Source organism: Gavialis gangeticus, unplaced genomic scaffold (assembly GCF_001723915.1).
Source record: "Gavialis gangeticus isolate Ggan-Ray unplaced genomic scaffold, GavGan_comp1, whole genome shotgun sequence".
Classification (NCBI taxonomy): Eukaryota; Metazoa; Chordata; order Crocodylia; family Gavialidae; genus Gavialis; species Gavialis gangeticus.
In genome coordinates, this window is record NW_017729000.1 from 8,502,046 (window position 1) to 8,525,535 (window position 23,490).

Genomic DNA, 23,490 nt, shown 5'->3' on the forward strand with positions numbered 1-23,490 from the left:
CTCGCAACGCGCCGCCCCGAGGGGAGCCCGCAGCCGCACGGAGGAAGGGAAACGCGGCTCTGACGGCGATGACGACAACCCAGCAACAGCCGCTCCGCGCGGTTGTGTCGGGGCGCTGCCGTTGTCCGCTGCGCTGCTCGGGCCCGGCAGCGCCGCGAGCCCGTGCAGGGGCCTGGCCTGATCACTAGGTCCAGTGACCCCCCCGGAGCCTTTTTAACGGCCCTTCGCTTGGTTAGCCTCCTCCGGTGGGGTGGGGGCCGCTGGCCGTCTCGGGTAGCATCTCGCTTCTGGTTGATGGCCCCGCCCGGCCGGGCCCTGCAGTCGGGTTTGAGGGCTAGTTACACGTTGCCTCGGGGGCCGGGATGTTGCCTTCAGCATGGCGACATTGCCTCAGGTGAATGTTGCCTCCAGCATGGGGACCTTGCCTTGGGGGCAGAGATGTTACCTCAGGTGGACCTTGCTTCTGGCATGGGGACGTTACCTGAGGTGCAGGGATGGTACCTCAGGTGGACCTTGCCTCCGGCATGGGGACATTGCCTCAGGTGTGGGGGAGTTGAAACCATGGCTGACCGTGACACGTGGGAGGCCCCGTCAGGATGCTGAAGGCTAGGTCTTGTGTTACAAATCTGAATGAGAAGTATGTGTCATCGTAATGACTGCAAAACTAATAAAACAATATGTTTCTGACCACTTTTGCCTTGCTTGTTGTGTATTTTGTTAATAGATTCATTTAGCAAATCCAATAAAATTGTGTTCATTTTCACTTCAGTCTTAAACTGAATTGTGCAGCCCTTGTCCCCAGTGTATTAGGAAAGCATCTAGTTTTTCTTCCCCGGGGAGAAGTGGGGGGTAGTGCCATATGTGATGTTGCATCACACCGTCTTCACCCTCTTTTTCAAAATCCTAGATCCACCCGTGACTCTGGGCTCCTGGTTGGGCATCACTGCTCTAATGTGACCATTGCGTTAGACGTGTGATTTTAAGCTGCCATGAACGTGGTCCATGGGGGCGGCGCAGAGCAGCAAAGGCACCTGAGAGATGGTACATGTAAGCCGTGACTATCTGGTTAATTGTGGGTTAAGTCATGACCTGGCCCACACGTTTGGTCAATTTGGTAGCACGATCGGACAAGGAACAAGCCATAAAGTTATTATATAAAATGTGCATAATAATTTTGTGGGTGTTCCTTGTAATGCTTTTCATTGAACGTGTTGATGGTACCCAGCCTCTGGAGTTCACGGGAGCCTGTCCAGATACCCACATGCTCCACAAGCTGGGAACACCCCTCTCCTAGCCGGGGCTCCTGGCACTGAGCACTGGGAGCCAAGCTTGCTTCTCTCTGGTACAGGAGGAGCCTGGGGTCAGGCTCATCCTGCAACAGCAATATATGGTGCCGTGCGATCCTACAATTGCATCTCCTGCCATATATGTGTGACATGGCAGGAAGTGCAATTGGGATCCCCGTATCAGATTGCATCCTACGTTTAACATTTTTCAGGGGATTAAGTTCTTGTAAGCTGCCCTGCGTCTTTTGGGGCGTAGAAACATAATAAGTAAGCCTGTGCCTGTTTTATAAGGGAGTAACTAGAGACTCTCACTTGTTTTGAACCAACTTCAGCAAATACCATCCTCCCTTTTGAGGTGTGTGGGTGTGCATGTTTCCAGAGTTGCTTCCTTGTTTGCAAAAGTGAAGGGTACTGTGATATGTGAAAGCTTGCTTGTGTCTATCCCACCTGCACACTTGGTCCAATACAAGGTGTCTCCCCCCCCCCCAATGGAGTCTTGCTTCTCAGTTTCCTGGACCATTGGGGCAACAATATCACCTGGGCACTACTGCTGCCCTGGCAGTGCTTATCCTGACCACGTCACTCCAACATCTGCGTCTGTGCAAGGGAGGAGTATGAAAACTTGTTTTGAGTCCTTTGTGAACTGCTTCACTAAAAAATCCACATTTTACACAATATATTTGCTCTTCAGATACTCTGGGGTATTCATCAAAATAGATTAGATGCACAGAGTAATCCCCCCACAGCACATTGACTCGCTATGGTGTCCACAGCGTTTTTAAACAAAATGCTTGTTATTAATCTTGTGTGAATATGCTGGTTTTATAGCAGTCGATTTAAAAACCTGTTTTCCTGCTTCAGGCAGTGTTTGCTATTGCTGGCGGAAGTTGGCTCCAGCATTAATCCTGAAACGTGACTCTAGACATGGGTGTCTGGTTGTTTTGTTTAGGTAATATCATCTGGAAAGAGAAACAGAGATTTTTATTTTATGGCTCTGAAAGGCCAAGGGGACCATTAGGAACATCCTGCCTGACACACGTCATTTCTCTTCTGATGTGCGGGAGGCTCAGTGATTTACAGTATTTGAAAATCTACTTTAGTGGTAAGGAAGAGCGAGTGAGAGCATGAGGAAGTGGACCCAGAGGGCTTGTCTGTAATGTGGGAACCATCACAGCAGGCATCTCTAAACAGGCTACAGCTGATGAATCAATCTCCTGCTCTAGCAGCCCATTGACTGGAAAGGAAGGAGAAGTCCAACGATGCTGTAGTGCTTGTGGTCATCATAGCTACTGTTGCTGCAGAGCAGGCCATGGCCTCAGCTTGCTGGTTGCTCTCTATTTAAAGAAGCTTCAGGCCTTATGCTGTTCAGGAAGCTTTTGATCCATCCCTCTGCTGCTACTTGCAAGGAGACTGCTGATTTTGGGACTCCCCTATGGGGATCGAAGACAAGGAATTTTCCTTTAGCAGCTACCATTAAAAGCAGGCGCCTTGAACAGAAGAGTTGTGTTAACTTGTGACTTAGGGATGAGACAGATTTACAGTGGTTGGACAAGTTATGCAAGTGTGTGTCGTTCTGTGAGCTACCGGAGTGATTCGGAAGGCAGGTAACTGGATGCTATACTTAGCATTACCCAGAGAAGCTACAGTGCATGGAGGATCGCAGTCAATTCTACTTGCAAACTGACTAGCTGTCAGGGACCAGACCCCTGAAGTAGTCTTGCGTAGATAAAACAGAAGTCACAACCTGTACTGGGTATTTAAAATTTTATTTGCTTTTGGCATAACCCCTCATAAAAACCACTGTAGTCTATATTTGGTTTTAGTATTCAGGCAGCACAAGTTCTGATGTATATCATCACTCATGATAACAGAAAGCAGAACAAAGCCAGCATACTTCATCTTATAGTAGAGCACAGGTGTAGTTAAACCTGCTACACTTCTATGAGAGCTAACTGCCTTGTATACTTAGGCTTCACAGCTAAAATACAATATAGGTTTAGAGTAAATGGCTACATTCACTAATCCATATAAATAGGAGTTCTACCTTGATAAAACTGGAACAGCAGTGTGCAAAAGTCAAAAGGAGTAAAAACATGTAGGTACGTTTGCAGTGTTAGAGCAACTGCCACTTAGCTGCATCTCTTGGTGTCACCAGTGTCTGTTACTGGAGCGCGCTTCCTCCTCCTCCTCTTGTTTAAAGTTCATCGCTTTCATACAGTCCTGATTCAGCAGCCAAACGCTGGAACTCCCCTTCCGGTGAGAAGGCTTGTTTTACATCCAGTCCTCTCCCATTGAGTGCTAGGTATTTGCTAAAAGTCGGCCGAACCTTCAACTTCCTGGGGTTTGGAAGTGGCTTGTGTGGGTGAGCTGGAACAGAGACACCTCATTCAGGTCCTGAGCACTGCAGTTCTCCCTGTTTTAGGAGCTTTATCAAAAAGCAAAATTCATACCCTCACATATTCTGAATCTAGAGAAGAGAAAGTTGTCCCTGAAATGAGGAACAGACAGGCAAGCTCCTTCTAACAGGAATGCTCACTTGTGTTGAGGATAGTGATTAGCCACTGGGATGACATACTGCAAAGAAACCATCCCCATTGGACAATGCCCAGATACAAATAGAAATGCCTGTTTTGAATAGTTGCACCAAAATGCACGATACATCTGTTACCTCCTTTGGAAATTCAAGGCCATAGAGTGCTCAGACCTCAACTAGGTTTGCACTCAGACTTGCTCTGACCGAAGGGGAAGCTACATTAACTCACAATGTAAGTTTTACTTACATGCAACCTCCAGCCTGGTGTGACAGGTGGCCACGCCAGCCTCGTTGACTGCAGAGACAGTGTACCAGCCAGCATCTTTTTTGTTAGCATTATGAATGAGGAGGCAAACCCTTCCAGAGGTGTCATGCAGCATGCTGAAAGATTTAGAGGGGTTTTTGTTTAAAATACATGAAAGTTGATTTAAAAGGAACGACTTATAGCTGAGAAGGCTAGAAGCCCCCAAAACACTTATTGTGATTCAGAAACAGTTTGTTGCAACAGGTAGGATGAAATCAACAATTACTTGTTTTCTTGTTAGCACTGACGTCTGAATCAGGGCTCCTTCCTGATATCCAACCTAACTTTCCCTTGCTGCAACTTGAGCCCATTGCTTCTTGTTTTGTCATCTGCCACCACTGAGAACAGTCCAGCTCCATCCACTTTGCAACCCCCCTGTAGGTAGTTAAAGGCTGCTATCAAATCCCCCCCCAGTCTTCTCTTCTCCAGACTAAATAAACCTGTTCCCTCAGCCTCTCCTCCTCCTCACAAGTCATGTGCCCCAACCCCCTAACCAGTTTTGCTGCCCTCCACTGCACTCTCTCCAACTTGTCCACATCCCACATAGTGGGGGAGGGGTGTGTGCTAAAACTGGACAATACTCCAGATGTGTCCTCACCAGTGCAGAATAGAGAGAGGGAAATAATTACTTCCCTTGATCTGCTGGCAATGCTCTTGATTGCGCTGTTAGCCTTCTTGGCAACCAGGGCACACTGTTGACTCATAACCAACTTATTGTCCACTGTAACCCCAGGGTCCTTTTCTGCAGAGCTGCTGCTTAGCCAGTTGGTCCTAAGCCTGTAGCAGTGCATGGGATTCCTCCATCGTAATTGCAGGACCTTGCACTTGTCTTTGTCCAGCCTTTTAGGTATCACATCATTCAACCTTTAGATATCAGGTTGTCTTTTTAGATACCATGTCATTTACATTTTGCATTAAGATATACTGGCTATATCTCTAACACGACAATGGCCAACTCATTAGGAGGATACCTTATTCGGTCTGCATTAAATTGTACCATTTCATTGTTTTTTTTCCAGTAAATCCGTGGGGTGGGGATGGCAGAGATCTGACATTCCAATCTGGCCGTATCTCCTTCATAAACTTTTTTGCTTTGTGGTTTGAAGATGAAAGTTGGAGGTCTCTGATGTTGTTTTGCTAAATGAGAAGAGAAAGTGGTAGTAACTGTTTTACACTGGCAGACATTTATCCTATCCTCCTTTGGAGGGTACATGCCATGTATGTTGCTACCCTGGCCTTCAGGTGCCTAGACATCAGCATTTTAACAAGCAATATTCTTCTTTGGATGGGAGGTTGGGGGGGTGGGGGCGAGGGTCACCGCCCAGTTCATGAATAAAAGTCTTGATGAAGCCTAGGATAAGACCCAAGAGGTGTCCAGAGACCACTACCCAGAATCTGTGCATGCATCTCAAAGCTTGAGGCAGGAGATATACCCCTCCAACTGCCATTTGAGTTGGGTCTTAAATTTCAGCAGTGTTCTCCATCTCAAATAGTCTTGCCCCACTAACATGAGAGGCAATACAACCAGTAGTTCAGGTAGAGTTAAAATGACAGATGGCTTTCCTCAGCTATGACTCTGGCCGCTTTGGGAAGGTACAGTCTTTCACCCGGCTGTTAGTGGATTAAGTCACTTTGATGGTGGTGGGGGGATGCATAATGTATTTTATGAAGGGCACTAATTTTGCCATTCTTAGCTGCAAACCTGAGATAACAGACATCCAGGCTGGTGCCCTTTTCCTTCCCTGCATGCTTATCATTGGTCAGTGTTCCTGTTTGAAGTCAGAGGCAAAAATGCCATTTCCTTCACCAGGAGCATGGTTAGAAAGGTGGTGAGCACTTGGGAAGAACCTTCCGTCCTGAGTTCAAAGACTTGGTTGTAGTTCTTTCATAGTTTCATAGTTTCTAGGGTCGGAAGGGACCTGAGCAGATCATCTAGTCCGACCCCCTGCCATGGCAGGAAGAGCACTGGGGTCAAATGACCCCAGTAAGGTGGTCATCCAACCTCCTCTTAAAAACCCCCAGGGTGGGAGCCTGCCTGGACATCAAGAAGCAGGCAGAAAAGCCCTGCAGGCACTGAAAGCATCAGCTTTCCTGAGTCTGATGCTCTTGGTGCATGCAGAAGGCACTGGCCTTTCAGGAATGCACAGCTGGAAAGTTTCCTTCCCCTCCAGGGTGTCGCCCAAGCCATATGTCTTACCAATTACATCCAGCTTTACTGTGAAAGCAGCTTCTCCAGCACGATTGGTGGCTACGCATTCATATGTCCCTGTGTCAGAGGCTCTGATCACTTCAAAAATGAACGAGTGGAAGCCCTTTTCAGATACTATCATTTTATGAAATTCATCTGGGTGAACCAGCCTTCCATTTAAATACCAGTTCACATCTGGAGTTGGTAGCCCACTAACCTGTAAAGGGGGAAGAAACAAGACATGAGCAAACAGGAAGAAGGACCTAAGGATATGCAATCATTGATGTTCCTACATTTAAGAAAATCCCTTCCTAAAGGAAAGTTTGATTAGCTTTGTGCCCAAACTGGGAAGCTACCTGTGGCATTTCTAGCCCTATGTAAACTGTAAAGCATATGGAGCAACCTAGTTGATTCAAAGAGCTTTAGCTACAAGACAAGGAGCCTTGCTTTCACAAGCCTGAATCATTACCCATGTCCTGTGCAGTTTAACTCAGTGGGATCAGTTGTGGGCAAGACCACCATTTTATAAAGACCACATTTTTAACCCCCCCCCCCCTTTTTTTTTTAAATACCAGTATGGATCTGTAACGGAGTTCACTCATTCTAGACTCTGAAATGCAGCAGCCTGTTGAACTGGTATGACAAATTACTTTCTCCTAAAAGACTTACAGGTTTTATCACCTCAGTAAGGTATACATTGCATTAAGACAAGGAGAGGCATTTGATTCTGTAAGTGCAAAGTTAAAAAACACTTTTTTTTCTTCTGAAGTATGGTCATTTGTATGAAAAGAGAACTTAAATAACAAGACCTAGCTTATTTTTTACCACAAGGTACAGGTGTTAAGAGTACAGCTCTCACAGAGTTTCATCCTGTGTTTTAATGGTTGGAAAGAACTATTTTAATAGTCTTTTTTTGGAAGCGAGGTCCCTGTCTGTTTAGTTTAGCTACCACTTAGCATATTAAAGTGGACTGTTAAATGGCCTTAACATGGCAGGCATCTAGGTCCCAATTCAGCAGGTTGTAACCAGGTGCTTATGTGCTCAGTAGTCATCCCTCCTCACAGAAGACAAGCATTTAAGACCCTGCCTCAGTGCTTTGTTGAATTGGGGCCCTAATACATGCCCATGCCAGCATGTTTTGCAAAGCCCTATTCCAGGAGGACGTTTCAGATTTATAGAGCAGGCTTGTCCCTAGCTCCTAACTGCTGTATCCTGACAGGGATGCAGTGGCGACAGCCAATTTAATTTGAGGTTTCCCAGGGCTAAAAGCTGTGGAGCTTGCTAAATTTCTCTCCCTGGTGCTTTTTTGTCACTTCCCTTCCCACCCCTGCTCGGTGCTGGCTTGCAAGATTGTCCAAGAAGGAGTCTGTACTTGCAAAGCCAGTAGTGGTAGAGAGACAGTGCTCCAGGTCACTGGGATGGCGCTACTGTAGCTCAAACATCTCTATTGTGCCTAGATTGTAGTAGGTGCCAAGGGGAAACCAAGTGCTGTAGTTGTATGGAGGGGACTGCACAAGTAGCAGCATTACTTTGAAGTCCAGCCTGCAGAAGCGTCCTTCTTCAATGGTTATATCTTCTGGCACTTGTGTAAAACGTGGCTGAAAGAACTTCTCCTGGATCGAGCCCTGTCCTTGCTCTTCCCCTCTGGAAGAGGGTCTGCTCCTGTAGAGTGCACGCTTACAGTTACTTTCAGCAAGGTTGCTACATGGCCGTACATGACACCTACTCAGCTCAAGAGGTTAGAATTAAGACAGGCTAATAGCTACGTGGCTCCCATCCCTTAAGCTTTTTAAATCTGTCAAACTGGGATAAAGCATCCCATTATCCACCTCTGACTGCATGGAATAGCATCACCAGCGGTTGTGAAGCTCCTATCTTTGAGCTCACATCCCAAAGCCTTTGAGGCATGGCCCACAGATTCTTGTCATATCCCATGCCCTATGGTTATTCCTTACCTCACTGAACCTTGCTTGGAAAGAGATGAGGAACTATCAATTCTCAGAGTATTTTTTAACTATAGTGTATGGGTCACAAGCTTCCACCCCAACAATCCCTGCATCTTTAAAAAGTTCTCAATAATTGGTTGAAAAAAATTACCAATTATTCTATGAACTATGAAGTTTAAGTTCATTTTTGAGTATAAAAGTATAAGAATACCCAATATAGTAGCCACCTCATACACATTTTAGATTAAGACTCTGGTCACATAGGAATATTGAATGGCTGTCTCACAAGATTGGCTGGGTATAGAGTCAAAGATTACCTTATTTGTCCTGTAGGAACCTGTAACCTTGTGTTTTCTGTAGGCTGCTGCTTTGAAGAGTAAAAGCAAAAAGTCAGTTAATGTGCAATAGCAAAGTTCTCAATTCAATCTCTCGGTAAAGATTTTAAATGAGCAGTTTGCTTTTCAAACACACCAATTGCAGATTCCTCAGATGCCTTTCTAATAAAATACTAGATCGACATTGTGAGCAAATATTTTTTCACACTTCATTCCAGACTCTTTTTTCCAACCCTAGTAACTAAAAACTGTAATAGTTTAATAGTTTAGAGCAGCTTTCAGTTAAGCAGCACAGGTGAACAGTATGGCCATTTTCTTTGGTTGCAGATCTTTCTTGGCGAAGATATAACCTTTGTTAGTGGGGAAATAGTCTTGCTGGAATATGTGAAATGAGAGCCTAGGTACAATGTGTCCTTCTGTACAGCAGGAATAGAAGTGAAGTCACTTTTATACAGAGCTGGCAGGAACACTGTTGTGCCCACTTAGAAATGGTACCAAGAGCAACGAACACATGTTGAGCTGGAAAATATTTTCCCTACTAGATCACAGCACTAGCTAAGCTTGCTGATAACTCCACAATCAAGTTATTAGATCTATTCAAGTACCCAGGATGGTTTTCCAGCAGGAACTTCTATAGAGATCTGAAGAGCGGATAACTGTGTTTTAATGTCAGCAAGTCAGAGCATTTCTACCACTTTAGCAATGGAGCCAGTTATATCAAGTACAGAAACTTCTGAGGTGTTACAGGATCCATGACAGCAACATTCAGACAAATAAGCTTGAGTTTGCTTGCTTCTCTTTTCTCACTAGCATGCATTTAACTACATACCCACACGTGTAGTCTATTTACTATAGCAGGCTACTGCCTGCCTGTATGTTCTGCTGGATTTGGCTTATGGCAGATCCCTTCTGAAGCCTAGTCTCTACACATCCCATGTTAGAAATGCAGCATCTAGTAACACTAACATCCATTTTAAAAAGGTGATGCACTAGAGCTGAAGTTTCCAAAAATAGTCTGACTAGCCAAAAAAAACCTGGCAGTTGGCTGGGTCAATGCGAGCATACACAGAATGGTGAAAGTATGAACAATATTGGCAACGCAACACGCCTACTCTTGGGAAAGTGCTCCCCAGACTCCTGTTAGCCAAAACTGGTCTCAAGGCAATCAATGTCAGCACAGAGAGGCATGTCTAACATGCTTCTGCGATGCTCCTTTCTTTAGGTCCGGTGTTATTCAGACAGGGGTGAGGGAAACCGGCTTGCACACAATTAAACTGAAGCCTACCACACAACACTCCCCAAACCACAAAGTCCTGCCTGCCTGTAGTCAGCACGCAAAAACATGTTAATTTGTTTTAGTCCTGGTCAAGTTTAAGTTGAGCTGTTACATATTGCTTACTTGTGCTCCCCTGCTCTTCAAATTGGTTATTGTATTAATTCCTTCTGCCTGTCCTACACTGCAGGAGGCTGCCGAGTGCTGTGAAAGAGCTATTGTGTTTCTTCCCAGAGACTTCATTTCTACCGATAGCTGTCTAACAAGGGATGTTGCAAGGTGTAATTAGCATGCTGAACTCTTCCCATGTAGGAGGCTATACAGAAGTCTCTTGTTAGTGCAAGTCTTAGTTTTTCCCTTATTTGCACCTCCTGAAAATGTACAACTCCCCACCCCAGTGTAATCAAACCCTTAAATAAACACCAGACAACAGTCTGCCCTACGGACAGATTGCAGTTACCTGCGAGTTCTGTACGTTTTCCTCATTTTGCGCGTCAAACACAGATGCAGCGTTTTCTGGTCCAAGCAGCCTGCGAGCCATTCTTTCTTCATAGGTTAACCTCTTTAAAGCAGGATAGAAAGCAAGGCTAGTCATGGTGAATGGCCTTTTTACTGGCGTTTCAGCAGCTGTGTCACTCAGCAGTATTAATATGCCATAGATTCAGGGTGCTCTTGGATTGAGTGCATGGGCAAACCTGGGCTGCTCAACAAGGCTTGATGTCCTGGCATCATCTGAGCTTGATCCTCATTTATACAGCATTGAAATGCATAAAAGCTTAGACAGTCGTTGGCTTTCCATTCTTCCTGCACAGGGATTAGTTATGGGCAACTATGACAGCATTATTGGGGAATTTGGAATGAGCTCCCAGGGGTCCTGTACATCAGTGCTAGGAGGGCTTTCCAACTCTATCAGCTGTGGATCTTCCTCAGAAACTAGCCACTTGGTGCTAGAAAATCCATGCATCCTAAAACCAAGCACGTGCTTGTTCTCTCACACATGCAGTCCCAGCACCTTCAAATGCTCCATGTTCTTGTGAGCAAAAGTAGTCCAATTCATTGGAATCAGGTTGTCTACACCTAACAGCTAGTTTCGGTCTGTACTGGAGTGCAGAATTTGGTCCGAATTTTGTTAGAAGACTTCTCCCCTCCCTCCAGATTAGAGAGTTAGTTAGTTTGCAGGTATCAAGTTAGGCACCTTTGACTGGGTCTGATAGAAGTTTTGAGACATTCTGATAATGACACATTGGGTCCAGTTTTACCCACCACCTACAATATGCCAGACTATAATAAACTCCTGAGAGGGAGAATCCATCTCCGATTTAATAGGGCCAAGTGGTTAACCTTTTGTGTATTTACCAAGCCTCAAAGCAATAAGAACATTTCCACAGTACACACCAACGGCTCTCAGAGTTTGCCTGCTTCTTCCTAGCACAAACCAGTTTCCAGAATTGGGTTAATTGCACATGGAAAGCTAAGTTTTGGCCCTACTGAAGCTGTACCAGGTCTCTCAAATGTGAACCTACTTCCTACAGGAAATGCTTCCTCTGCTATTAACTTCCAGCCTATTCTTTCAAACTTGCGTGGCTGCAGAGTTTTCTTTAGACAACTCCTTTTTTGTTTCTTTTTACAATCCGATACCAAGCACTGTGGGGCTCAATTAGATGCTCTCTGTAAAGAGTTTGAGCCAAGAAAGTGACTTGAGCAGCAATTCCCCCTTCTTTCATAGGGTCATAGAAATGTAGGGCTGGAAGGGACCTCATGAGGTCATCCTGGCCCCCTGCTCAAGGCAGGATCATTCCCAACAAACCCATCCCAGGCTACTCTTGAAAGTTTCTAAGGATGGAGCTTCCACAACTTCTCTAGGTAGCCTGTTCCAGTGCCTGGCCACCCTCACGGGCAAAGTTCCTCCTAATCTCCAACCTAAACTTCCCCTGCTGCAGCTTGAATCTAGTCCTGTCCCCTACAGCCACAGAAAAAAGTCTATTTCTATCCTCTTCATGATGACCCTTCAGGTATTTGAAGACTGTTTCTAGTATTGATGGCAGTTGGTTCTTATTCGTTATTGAGTCATGATACCTGTACTGAAGTCGTTGCATTTAGAAACCAGGATAAACCCTGCAAACTGGCACTGTTCTAAGTCATGTTCCCCTTGGGCTTTTGGTCAACTGTACCATTGCAGTAATGGCTGAATAAACTTAGTTGCCCAAACCCTTGGCAGGCTCTTAAATTCTCAGTTGGGTCCATGTCTAGGCTGGTAGCAACAATTCTACCCCTGAAAGGGATCAGATTCCTGAATTCAAGCTTTCCGATTGATAGAAAAGTCTAGCGCTCGTTTGCACCTCCTAACAGCGCAACCTGGAAGGCTCAGCCTGGCTGGGAAGTGGGATGACGGAGGAGGGCATACAGTAGCTTTCAGGTGACCTTGGTACCTCCCAGAGCTGCCTGCTTCAGCACAGATGCCACGCTGCAGCCATCTCACAATAGCTGTCTACGGACAGATCTGCAACCCAAAATAGCCATAGGGGGTAATGCTATGAGCACTCCATGTCCTGCCAGGCCCCCTGTGTAGGCTTGTGTGTCTGTGCGGCTTGCTCGCAGAGGGCAGTTCTCCCTAGAGCTGCGTGCAAGGGCCAAGACCCGTCCCATCTACTAAGCAGAGAAGTGTAGTGTGTTTGAAATGAAGCAACCAGATTTTAAAAAACCTACCAACCCCAAATCTATGAGTTACTGGAGTCCTGAACAAGCGATTACCATATTCTCTCCCCATGCTCATCAAGGAGGGGAGACTCTGCACTCATTATAATGAGCACAATCTGCCCAAGTGGTTTGAATAAATGGGATCACCTTCGAGAATTAAATAAGATTCTGGGCAGCAGTCTGTCCTCATGTCCTTTAGGGTTACTGGGGGCATTTTCATTTGTGTTTTCCATGGGTCTAACAACTCCCATGAGCAGAAATACTCTAGCACCTCTGAATTGGTTGGAATCTATGGAGGAGAATGTAAGCAAAGGGATCCTTGGTACCAGCATGTTCTTACCTGGTTGCCATTCTGCAGAAGGCTGTCTTTGCAGCGCAGCTTCCTTTCCAAGTCCTGAATGAGGGCCTCTTTTGTTCCTTGTATCTCTTGGTCTGAGGTCTTCTGCACTGACTTTGTGCTAGCTTGTTTGTGATACATTGGCTTTGGGTAACTACTCAGGCAAGAAACAAAAGAAAGAGTCAGCCCAGCTAGTCATTAGAGCTGTGAAAAGTCCCATTAGAGAACGTATACACACTTCATGCTTCTGTTTGAACCCACTAACAGATCAGTGGCTCCAGATTAGCTTGTAGAGTGCCTAGAACAGGATGTGTCCTTATGGACAATGGTTGGCATTTAGGGCATTTATACTTGTGCTTTGGGAGGGAGGAGTGCTTTAGTTAGAGTGGCTCTGAGAGCTGCTCTAATTAATGCACCTGGAGCATCACATGCATCAGTGTCCCTGTGCTGAAAAATGGCAGCGAGAGCACTTTAAAGGTCACTGAATGAGCTTTAGTTAAGGTGCCCTGTCACCATTTTTCAGCGCAGGGATGTTGTTGCATGTGGTGCTGGTGTCTGCTGGAAGCGTGGTAATTACCACACTCCAGCAGACTCGATTAATTAAGTCTGCTCAAACACACTGGAATTACAAGGCAAATATTTTGGGGAAATAGGGCTTTCTCTAGTCTGAGGCAACCAGTGGCACAATGAGGGGTGCACACAGAAAATGCAACCTCTGTGGTAGGACTTCTCTGTGAGCAGGAAGCAAGGCCTGTTGGCAGAAAGATTTCTGGCATGAATTGCTTCCCTGAAACCAGTAGGTTAATACTGAAGTCCAGCTAAGATATCCAAGTCCTCTTGCCCTCCATATGCACTGTGTGCCCCCCACCGCTACTCAGCACTTTTCCAGTGAAACCAAGGGTCATACTCCCTATAGTGTAGGACAAGAGCTGGTTATCAGCTCTGCCAGGGTTAGAAGTGGAGTAATACAGGGGAGAAGTGGAGTAATCCCTCCCACGTAAAAGCAGAAACAGGCCATGCGGAAAGAGAGGGAATCCTGGTTCTGTGTACTCGCCACTCCAAAAAACTGGGGGAAGAGGGAGAGGGGGACTTCAAGGGGCTGGGGCTCTGCCATCTCAAATAGTTATGCTGGGGCCTGAGTTGGAGAATTCTCCGTTCTCCTCTGCCTCCCAAAGATCCCAAAAGTTGTAAATGAACTTATTTGTGAGGAGAGCAGAGACCTTGCATAGGTCTCTCTGGCTTTTTCTTGACAGCTAGGGGGATGAGAAACGTAGAACGAAAAGGAACCCATAAATCTTTGGGCTATCCAGGGTTTATCCAGCCATACCCTCTGTCCTTCCCACCTCTAGCTAAAGGATGAAACAGTTGTTCTCATCCTAGTTTCTCACTGGTCCCAGTCATGGAGGCTATACAAACTCTTGATGCCATCTCCAGGAAAGTGTGAAGACACCAAATGAACACTGCTTGTCACATTGTTCCCCTCTTAGTCTTTTAAGAGCTAGGGCCTTCTTGTCATAGGACCTAGCCAATTTAATTCCCAGATATCATGTAGCTGCAGGAGAGGGCTGAAATACCCAAGTTGTATACTTCATTTAACAGTACAGATGATTTTGGCTAAGAAACCTTAGGTATAGACACTGTTGCCCCTCATTTTAGTTCTTGGAACATTGCAATTATATACTTTGGGTTTGGAACAGAGTCTGTCCAGATGAAGCTGTGCCTTTATAGGCCAAACCCTTGCTCAGGTGGAGTAAGCAAACATTTAAATGACAACTCTGTAAAGATGCCCCCACGAGCATGGTCTGCTAAGCATTGGGGTGGTTTAGATGGAGTTAGCCAAAAATGCTGCTGCCTCTTTCTTCCTGGTGAATGTATTGCAAGGGGACAGCATCCCTTGAAGTACATGGTGAACTCGACAGATTTCACCAGCTGTACGGGTTAAATGCTGACAGAACCTGACCAAAGCAGCAGTCTGTATGGCAAGGCCTCGGATATTGTGTGCATATTCAGCAAATCTTACCATTTTGGACATGCCTTGAAGTCACTCCCTACACTATTTGTTCTGTAAAGAGCAAGAAGCGACTGCTTGTTTACGGTGGGCCCCATTCCTTTCCCTCCAGTGACTGGGTCCTTTCTGCTCACTGGAGCAGGGGAAGTGGAGTTTGCTTTGCTTCTCCCATCACCGCATAGCCTTGGGCAAGTGGCTCAGTTTGTCCATCCACAAAATTCTTTGGATAATAATGTTCCCTGGCTTCACCAGCAATGGTATGTGTTAAGGTTAGTATGGTATTTAGGAAGCCCTTAGATGAAAAGCTGTGCACTACCCTACTGTATAAGTTGTGGTTGTCCTAGTGGCATTTATAGGTCACACGCAAAAGTGGTAGTTCCCTGTAGAAAGATGGAGCTGATCAAAATGACAACTGTCCTTGCTAACATCACTTTCCCATTGCTAGTCAATCGCACTGGCAGCTTTGTTGAAGCACAGCTACTGTCCCGAGTTTGAGAATGCAAAGACTGAACTGCCGTTTGTAACCAAGATGAAAGATGAATATTCTCCTGCATCTTCCACAATATAGTCTCTACTGAACATGCTTCCCTTACTTCCATGTGAACGCCCAGCAGCGTTGGCAGTAACACAAGGTATAGAACAAGGCCAGATTGAACTCTCATTGAGGTCACTGGGAGTCCTTCCAAAGCCCTTGACAGGGAGTTGGATTGCACCCCAAAAACCATCAAGATAATGCATGTCCCAGGGAGAAGAATTTTGTCCTTGGTCTGAAGGGGTAAAGCTTTCAAAGCATCTTAATCACTTGGCACCTATCAGTCCTTGACCTGAGACTCCAGAAAATGCTGGTGCATCAGTTTCTCAGTCTCTGGCTATATACATAAGTCTAGGACAAGAAGGGATCACCTCTTTCAGGGCTTTATCATGAGACACAAGGCTATTGCAGGTGGTGCCATCCTTTTGCCCAGAAGTAGTCAAGTTAGAATTGCAGGACTCAAAACTAAAGCAAAGTGCCTATCCCCTGCCCCAAATATGCTAATGCAAATGATTTCCACCACGCTAGAGACAACTGCTCATCATGCTCCAATGAATGGCCATGCATTGGAGAGGCATGTGAAGTTAATTTCTAACTAAGAAGTCTCTCTCCCACTTGTGCATTGTGGACAAATGTTTGCCCAGGGAAAGCAAAAAGTGGGGAATTCTGTCCTCTGAATGGCAGATTGAAATCAACCGAATCTTCCTTTGGCATGACCGAGATCAGGATTTCACCCCAAACCTGGACTACTTGCAGTGGCCAGCCAAACACAGATTCAAAGTAAGGAAGTCAGTGGGTGCACATACTTACTTGGGTTCTGTAGGAGGAGGAGCTTGGCTATTATGAACAGACTGCGAGGGCAACACGGAGCAAAGGAATGCTGCAGGGGACTGGTTATGCATGGTCGAAAGCCTTTGCCCAGATGATGAGCTAGCAGGAGATTGTGCAGATTCCTTAGGGGCGCTATAGGAAGGCGAGGAGAGAGAGATGGAAGAGCTCAGCGACGGAGAGGAGGCAAACTTCTGCCCGCTAGGGTTATGAGGCTGTATGAGAATAGAGGACTGTTTGATTGGTCTGCTCGGCGATGTAGAAGTCTCAGGTCCTGGAGGCTGCTGTTTCCCTTGGTACATACTCTTAGACTGGAGAAAATGTTTTGGACGCTCGTAGTTAAACATGGTTGGTTGGTACATAGAGGAAACTGATGGGAGATTATGGACATTCATGGGGCAGGGTTTGAGAGAGTCCTGAGCTTTTGTAGGTGAGAATGGGCTTTGGGGTGGTGGCTGGTAAGTTAGATGATAGGCCACAAAGACTTTCGTGGGTGGGTTCCTGGGTAGAGTGGAACCCTTGCCTCGATGGTGGATTATCCCTTTAGGAAGATAACACAGATAAAAGTTGCACGTCACAATTTGACTAGCAAGCACTGTGTAGCAAGCAGTCATTTTGCTGTGAGAGCATCAGGATTTTTAAGATCCAACATGCCGTCGCATAAAAGCGACAAGTCAGGTCTGCAATTTCTAGTGCAGATCTGTGCTAACAACTCTCTATAGTTACAAGATCAAATACTACTCCCATTATCATAAGCCGTACCACAGTTTCATCTAAAACAGCAAAGCAAGTTCCAGCATAAAATGAAGGTTGTAGCAATAGCCATGAACTAATAGCACTTTTCTGACCCAAATCTGCAAGCAGCTTGAAATAACTGCACAAGCATGAGCTACCATGCAGCCATCATAAGGGCCTATGGATATTGTAACCTTGCACCCATAAAATTTAACATGTTTTCCCTATTGCGCCACAGGACGTGCATTTTATTTTATTTTTTTTGCTATGAGATTCATTAAATTTTGTCATATAGCTAGGGAAGCATGAATTTGCTTCAGCTTCTGTCTCAGGCTAGTAATTTGACACAAAACAAGAAAACCTCCCATATTATATTAACACTTTTCAACAAGAGTTTTCATTGTATGAATGCACATGGGGTATGATATTATTTCAGTATTCTTTTGCACACGCAATTACCATACTGGGTTTTCCATGCTTTGTGCACTGCTGATTTGTGGGTATAGGATGGAGGGGTGGGGGAGAGGGGAAGGGGAAGGAACCATCTGAGCACAAAAGTTTTGTGACCAACTGAGATCAGGTGCACAGATATGAAGTTTAGTGAAGAGAAACCATTCACCCCATTGAAGTAGTTTGCAGAGATTTGTCAATCAAGAGCACTATGGACAAAGTTGCCCTGAATAAATGGTAATTGGAAGCAGGGCTAGAGTGAAGTCTGTATGTCTCTTGCCAGATAATGCACAGGCTAAGCCAGAAACTATGGTTAATCAAAGCACTGCTGTAAAATACAGCAGGACAAATAAAGCATCTTGAAGAAAGGTGCTAGATTACATCCTATCCATAAGGTAGATATCTAAAGCAAAACTTTCCTCTTCTGTGCAACAGATGGGAAGCTTCCGAGCAGTGAACTGTACAAATTACAAGTTGTAAAAACCTCTAAGCAGAGACCTATAAATCTACACAGTTACATGTGCTGGAAAAAATTGCAATCTTGTCCCACTGAGATCAGCTGTTTTGCTTCTATATATACATGGTATATTGTATTCCTTTCATAGGAGACCCCAAAGAAGGGTTCCATGAGGTCATACATTCCCCCGGGAGAGATCAAATTAAGATCTCTCTTCTGCTTTAAAGAAGATTTAGAGCTTCCATTTCCTACTGCTGTGGGGATAGTTACAAGTTAACCCTAAGTAAACAGCTGTTTTCTAGCAAAAAGTCCCCAACTTCCCCCTTACAAACATGCTTGGAATGTGAAACTAAAAATCAGATTTGTGGATCACATCCAAGCTACTTTCTCATTCATTCACCCATTCAAATGCTTGAGTCCTTGGTTTTGGGTAACTTTTAGAAACAGCAGTTTAAATATCTGTATCCATTTACAAAAGGGCTTTAGGGAGCATGACCGCAGAGACAAGTGGCTATCTCGGACCTCATGGATCACTCCTTTCTCTTCCAGGAAGAGTTATCTGTTGCATTTGCTTCCCAAACAATAACCTGCCTCCCCCAGCTTTTTAGAAGAGTCAAAGGCAGGATTTAAATTCTAAAATTATTATTATCCTTTTTTGATAATTGCCCCCTCTTTATGTGAACAGTTTGGCTGAGTGGGACTTTAAAGCATCAGGTTTCACAGCAATGTGCTATTCTCATCCCCCCTCCCCGATCACTAACCAGTTATTCAAACTAAAAAGTAAAAGGAGGAAAAAAAGAAGTCTTACCTAAAAGCACTAAAAGTTGTCACCTGGGCTTTAACCGGTATTTTGGGGAAGGGATAGTCATTCACGGACACAGGCTGTAATCATAGTAGCACTCCGCTTAATATTATAAGACCACTCACTTTTATCTGCTGCCAAATAATGACATCTGATGTACTTGCTTGTCCACCTACCTATGGAAGTGTATCAGAATAAAAGTCCCCAACCTCAAATGCAGCCACTTGCAATAGGGCTTGATTGAGAGGAAGCAGCCCTGGTTTTTCAAGCTCTTTATTGCAAGTGGCCATTTGCTGTCTGAAAATCTATGATGCTTACTGCATGGTGCAGTCATAGGTGAGTAGATCTGTGTAGCCATTTGCTTCGTATGTCTCAATGGGAGAAAGGGGAAACGTAGAGGGTTGGCATAGTGAGTATAGAGCCAATTCTTCCCTCCGCCCACCTGCCCCTTTTGAGGTCTATGCTAAGATGTTCAGAGATTTCAAGAGCAGCCCAATCAAGCTTTACACCACTCAGGGGTTCACATGAATAAAACAGAAGTGCTTCCTACTGCTGAGGGAGTAGGGGTGCCAATGGAGTGCATGTCACAACCTTGGGGCAATGGGTCCCAGCTTTTGGGGATCAATGAATCTCAACCTTTCTTGCAGGTGACCCAGCAATATCAAATTTAAAAAGGGATGAGACGGCGCAGCCCCCTCCCAGTGCAGTCCCCTGACCTCTTTCTGTGGTCACGGGTGGTGACTTTTGGGAATGGACACAGGCACAGATGGATACCAAGGTAATGCGAGGTTCACAGGTGTCTAGAGAAGCTGCACTGGGAGTAAAAACTAAGTTCTTGCTTGTATTTAAGCAGCTGCTTTTCACAGAGTAGGCACCCTCAACTTGGAGGACTTTGATTCTGAAATAGGTGCAAGAAGCAAGTCTGTGGCGGGACTGAAACTGGAGCCCTGGCAAATCCAGTCACAGCACTCCTTTGTTCCAGCACATAGCATGCACCCTTCTGCCTGCCTTACCATTCAGCTTTTAAAGTGCCTAGACATGGATTGTTTCAAGCACAACTTGAAAAGCCCAGCACATACCTAGGCGGAGGAGGGGGTGGGCCAGTTCCTCCAGCTCCTGGAAACTCTTTCTGCCACTTGAGGTGTGAAAGAGATTTCTGTTCAATAATACCAAGCACTTGTCTAGCATTTCACATCTGCTTTGCCCAGCCAGCATTCACCACAAAGCTCCTGTGAGCCAAACAAATTGTTTTTGCTGCCTCCTCCTGCAGCTGGAGGAGGGGACATGCACAGACCACCTCTGCGCTGTTTTTGGATGGCCCATTCAGTTCCTTCTGCCTGCCCTGCTCCCAGCCTAGTTCTGCTGCAGGCTTTTTTCATCATTCCACGGGCTAACCCTATCACAGAGGATTTTAATTATACTGTAGAGGGACAAGAAAATACCCTTGTTTGGTCCACACAGCACTTCCTGCAGTATTACCTCCCTTCTCTACCTGCAGCAATGCTAGGTGGAGAAAATGTGGAAGGCTTCAGTATTGAGAAGGCCTTGGGCCCATCACAACCTCAGAAGCCAATGGAAGAGGTAAAATGTGAGAATCTCTTGCCCCGACTTGAGATCATGGCCCAATTTAAAGAATGGTCATGGCCCAATTCAAAGAATCCCTGTCCTATCAATTAGACAGCTTGCTCTGAGCCAGCCAAACTCCAACCTCAAGTGAGTGGTTTTCCGCTCCCTTTTGAGCAAGACCTGTGAAGATGCAGGTCTCGCTCAAAAAACCAATTTGTTAGCACCTAGAAAGCTTTGGCCTTGCATCAAGTTCCGTGATGGTACATAATTCTGCGTGGGTGCATGTAACCTGAGACCCTCCCTCTGCCTGAAGAAGGGTGTTTGTACCCAAAAGCTTGCAATGAAGAATTTTTTCCAACTATTTTAGTGGGTCTAATAAAAGATACCAGATTTACCCAAAGAACCTTGTCTGCCTATAACCTGCTACAAAGCATCTAGGCCGCGACTCAGGAAACATTTATTCCCAAGCTTAGCTTTAATGTTCCTTTTGAAGTCCATGTGATTACTCATGAGAATAAAATGAAGCCCATGCATAAGAGTTTGCAGGATTGGTGGCTGAAATAGAAGGACACAGGCAGGAGCTCTATGGGATTTAACTAGGGAACCTTCATCACATCAGGAACAGGCAGTGCCAAGAGAAATGGATGCATGTTGTCAGCCCTCACAGTAGTTTGCCCTGTCCTGACTCAATTTTACTCTCTTTGTCTGGAACCCAATTACTCAGTCTCCTTTATTTACACTTGGGCAACACTTGACTAGCTTGTCATGCTAAGGAAGTTGTTATTCAGTTGATTTCTATGGGGGACAGCAGTGTAAAATACTTCACATTTTTCCCTAGCTCTTTTTCTTCTTTGATTTCCAGTGGCTAATGTAAAAGGCACAACAACCAATCCACACCTGAAGCTCCTCTTGAATACCATCCCACCACTTGGTGAACAAGTTCTCCATAACAGGTGTTCATTGAGTGCTAATATATTTAAATTCCTCCTGATGAAAGCAATTAGGGGAGGAAATGCTTCTCAGTTTGAATCAAAATTCTTCCCTTGCAAGTAAGAGCTGGAGTGCATTACCTGTGAATGGAGGGGAGGCAAGGAAATAGTAGCTTGATCACCTGCCAGCATAGATGTTGGTGTGAAAGGTCACGTTCTGTGCTTGGACAGATCTGCTAGCCTCCTGCTTGCTTTAATAGGGGTGTGTTGCGCTTATCTAAGAGCAGACTTTTGCCTGCAAGGCATTGATTTAAGGGCAGCTTTGTACATCCAAAAACCTGCTGGACAGTGCTAGGATGGAAACAGAAGTGGGGAAGCACAAAGGTAGGATATAGCTTAAAGAAAGCAGAGTTTGAGGGAAGACTGGAATAAATGATGAGGGTTTTTTCAAGCAATTAATGCTTCCTTAAGTGAAGGAGATTAAGTTTATTCTCCAACACCATTTTTGTATCCAGTCAGTTCCCAAGCAGGAAGGTCAGGAGAACTAGACTGAAAGGGAAAGGTCTTTTAAAATCCAATAAACAAATAAAATCAACAGTAGCCAGTGATTAGGAGTGGGTTTAATGCCTACAAACTACTTCTTAACTTCAGCTACATTGATCACATCTCTAGCAAACTAATTCAACAGGCCCTTTTGGGGAAGGGGAAGAGACGTGCTATTCTCCCTGAAGGGAGTGTGTGCCGGAAGCATAAAGCTTGCAAATGTAAAGGCTTGAGAGATGGCTGACAGCTACCAGCTTGTTTCCTAACACTTCTTAGTTACTAATCTTGTAGAAGAGACTATCGCTAATGTAGTTCTGAGAAGAATGAGCACAGCTAACTTTGCAATAATCATTCCCAGGAAGAGCCTCGTGCTCTGCCAGTCTTCTCGAGTTTCCTTTCGTTTCTATAAGGTCACCATTGAACCAGTCAGTTTTATGGCTGTACACCTTCCCCTGCAGTTTTAAAGCCTTTAACCCAACAACAGGCTGCTGTATTATTAGAAGCCCTGTGTGCAAACACTGTTTTGCTTGACTCTGAGAGAGTGCTAGAAACATCCATCCGGTTGTACTCAAGGTTTCTATGAAGGGACCAGATTTTTCAGACACCTCAAGGACTGGTGCTTCTGAAAACTGAAATGAGCTCCTAGCTGCATCCCTTGGTATCTAAAAATGTGTATAACAATGGCTTTTGGGCCCCCAGTGAAAGACTTCTTTGGGTTTGGGATTCCAGATGGCAGTCAGCATCTCACACAAAATGCAAACAGCTAACTCTGCCTGCATTTGAGAAATAGCACGTACCACAAAGCAGCATGTAAAAGTCATACTAGCTGGAACCAACAGATTTGAGCAAAGCAGCATCTGAAAGAGAGGCCACTCCAAGTTCAACCTACTGGAAAAGCAAAATGCAAAATTTCCTACCTCATTTGTTAAGTCTGGCAAAGGACAGGATGGAGCAATTAACCTAACTCCTTGAGTTTAGCTGGAAAATGCCTTCCACCAGCTCTGCTCTCTCTTGTCAGTCAGAGCTTTTTATAAGGATTTTACTTTTGGCTGTGTCAGATGGTCATAACAGCCTGCTTTGATTTAAAACAACCCCTTTTTAAATGGTACAAGCCTAATATGTCCCCCACTCTTATACCTGGGCATTGAGAATCATGGTGATCAACCTGATTTATCCCACTGTGTAGTATTTGTATATTTGGGTTTTGTCTGTGATATTTAATAGCTTCAGTAACTAAGCCATATTCACAACTTTAGCAGAGGCTACAGCAAATCTCTCCCCCTATTCCACAAAGCTGAAGCCTATCAAGACGCATAGTTTAATAGTTTCTAGGGTCAGAAGGGACCTGAGCAGATCATCTAGTCTGACCCCCTGCCATGGCAGGAAAGAGTACTGGGGTCAAATGACCCCAGCCAGGTGTTCATCTAACCTCCTCTTAAAAACCCCCAGGGTAGGAGCCTGCACCACTTCTCTTGAAAGTTGGTTCCAGACCCTAGCCGCCCTGACCGTGAAGTCGCGCCTCCTGATATCTAACCTAAACCTACCCTCTGCCAGCTTGTGACCGTTATTCCTGGTCACTCCTGGCGGTGCTCGGGGGAACAGTGACTCCCCCAATGCCTGCTGATCCCCCCTGACTAGTTTATAACAGGCCACAAGATCCCCCCTCAGCCTTCTCTTGTGGAGGCTGAACAGGTTCAGGTCCCGTAGCCTCTCCTCATAGGGCCTGCCCTGCTGTCCCCTG

At 45.3% G+C, this 23,490-nt stretch overlaps 2 protein-coding genes across 9 annotated transcripts in view; both read right to left on the reverse strand.

Annotated features, from left to right (window-relative positions):
- The window catches only part of PKD2L2 (polycystin 2 like 2, transient receptor potential cation channel), a 24,595-nt gene extending 22,967 nt beyond the window's left edge, over positions 1–1,628 (reverse strand). Inside the window, exon 1 of the mRNA XM_019505971.1 lies at positions 1,599–1,628. Coding sequence (XP_019361516.1) covers positions 1,599–1,628 — 30 coding nt within the window. The remainder of the gene's footprint in view (positions 1–1,598) is intronic.
- Positions 1,629–3,033: 1,405 nt separating this feature from the next.
- Positions 3,034–23,490, reverse strand: part of MYOT (myotilin) — a 43,099-nt gene continuing 22,642 nt past the window's right edge. For 2 of the 8 annotated variants that reach the window (XM_019506224.1, XM_019506225.1), the window contains exons 9-16: positions 12,903–13,053; positions 10,326–10,427; positions 8,575–8,624; positions 7,841–7,973; positions 6,321–6,528; positions 5,095–5,260; positions 4,067–4,200; positions 3,034–3,653 (exon numbers count right to left, since the gene is read on the reverse strand). In XM_019506224.1, the coding sequence (XP_019361769.1) occupies positions 3,481–3,653; positions 4,067–4,200; positions 5,095–5,260; positions 6,321–6,528; positions 7,841–7,973; positions 8,575–8,624; positions 10,326–10,427; positions 12,903–13,053 (1,117 nt within the window). In that variant the 3' untranslated portion in view covers positions 3,034–3,480. Of the gene's footprint in view, positions 3,654–4,066; positions 4,201–5,094; positions 5,261–6,320; positions 6,529–7,840; positions 7,974–8,574; positions 8,625–10,325; positions 10,428–12,902; positions 13,054–16,249; positions 16,809–18,717; positions 18,857–22,666; positions 22,860–23,490 lie in introns of those variants that run through there. The other 6 variants (XM_019506228.1, XM_019506227.1, XM_019506229.1 and 3 more) reach the window with 6 other exon arrangements.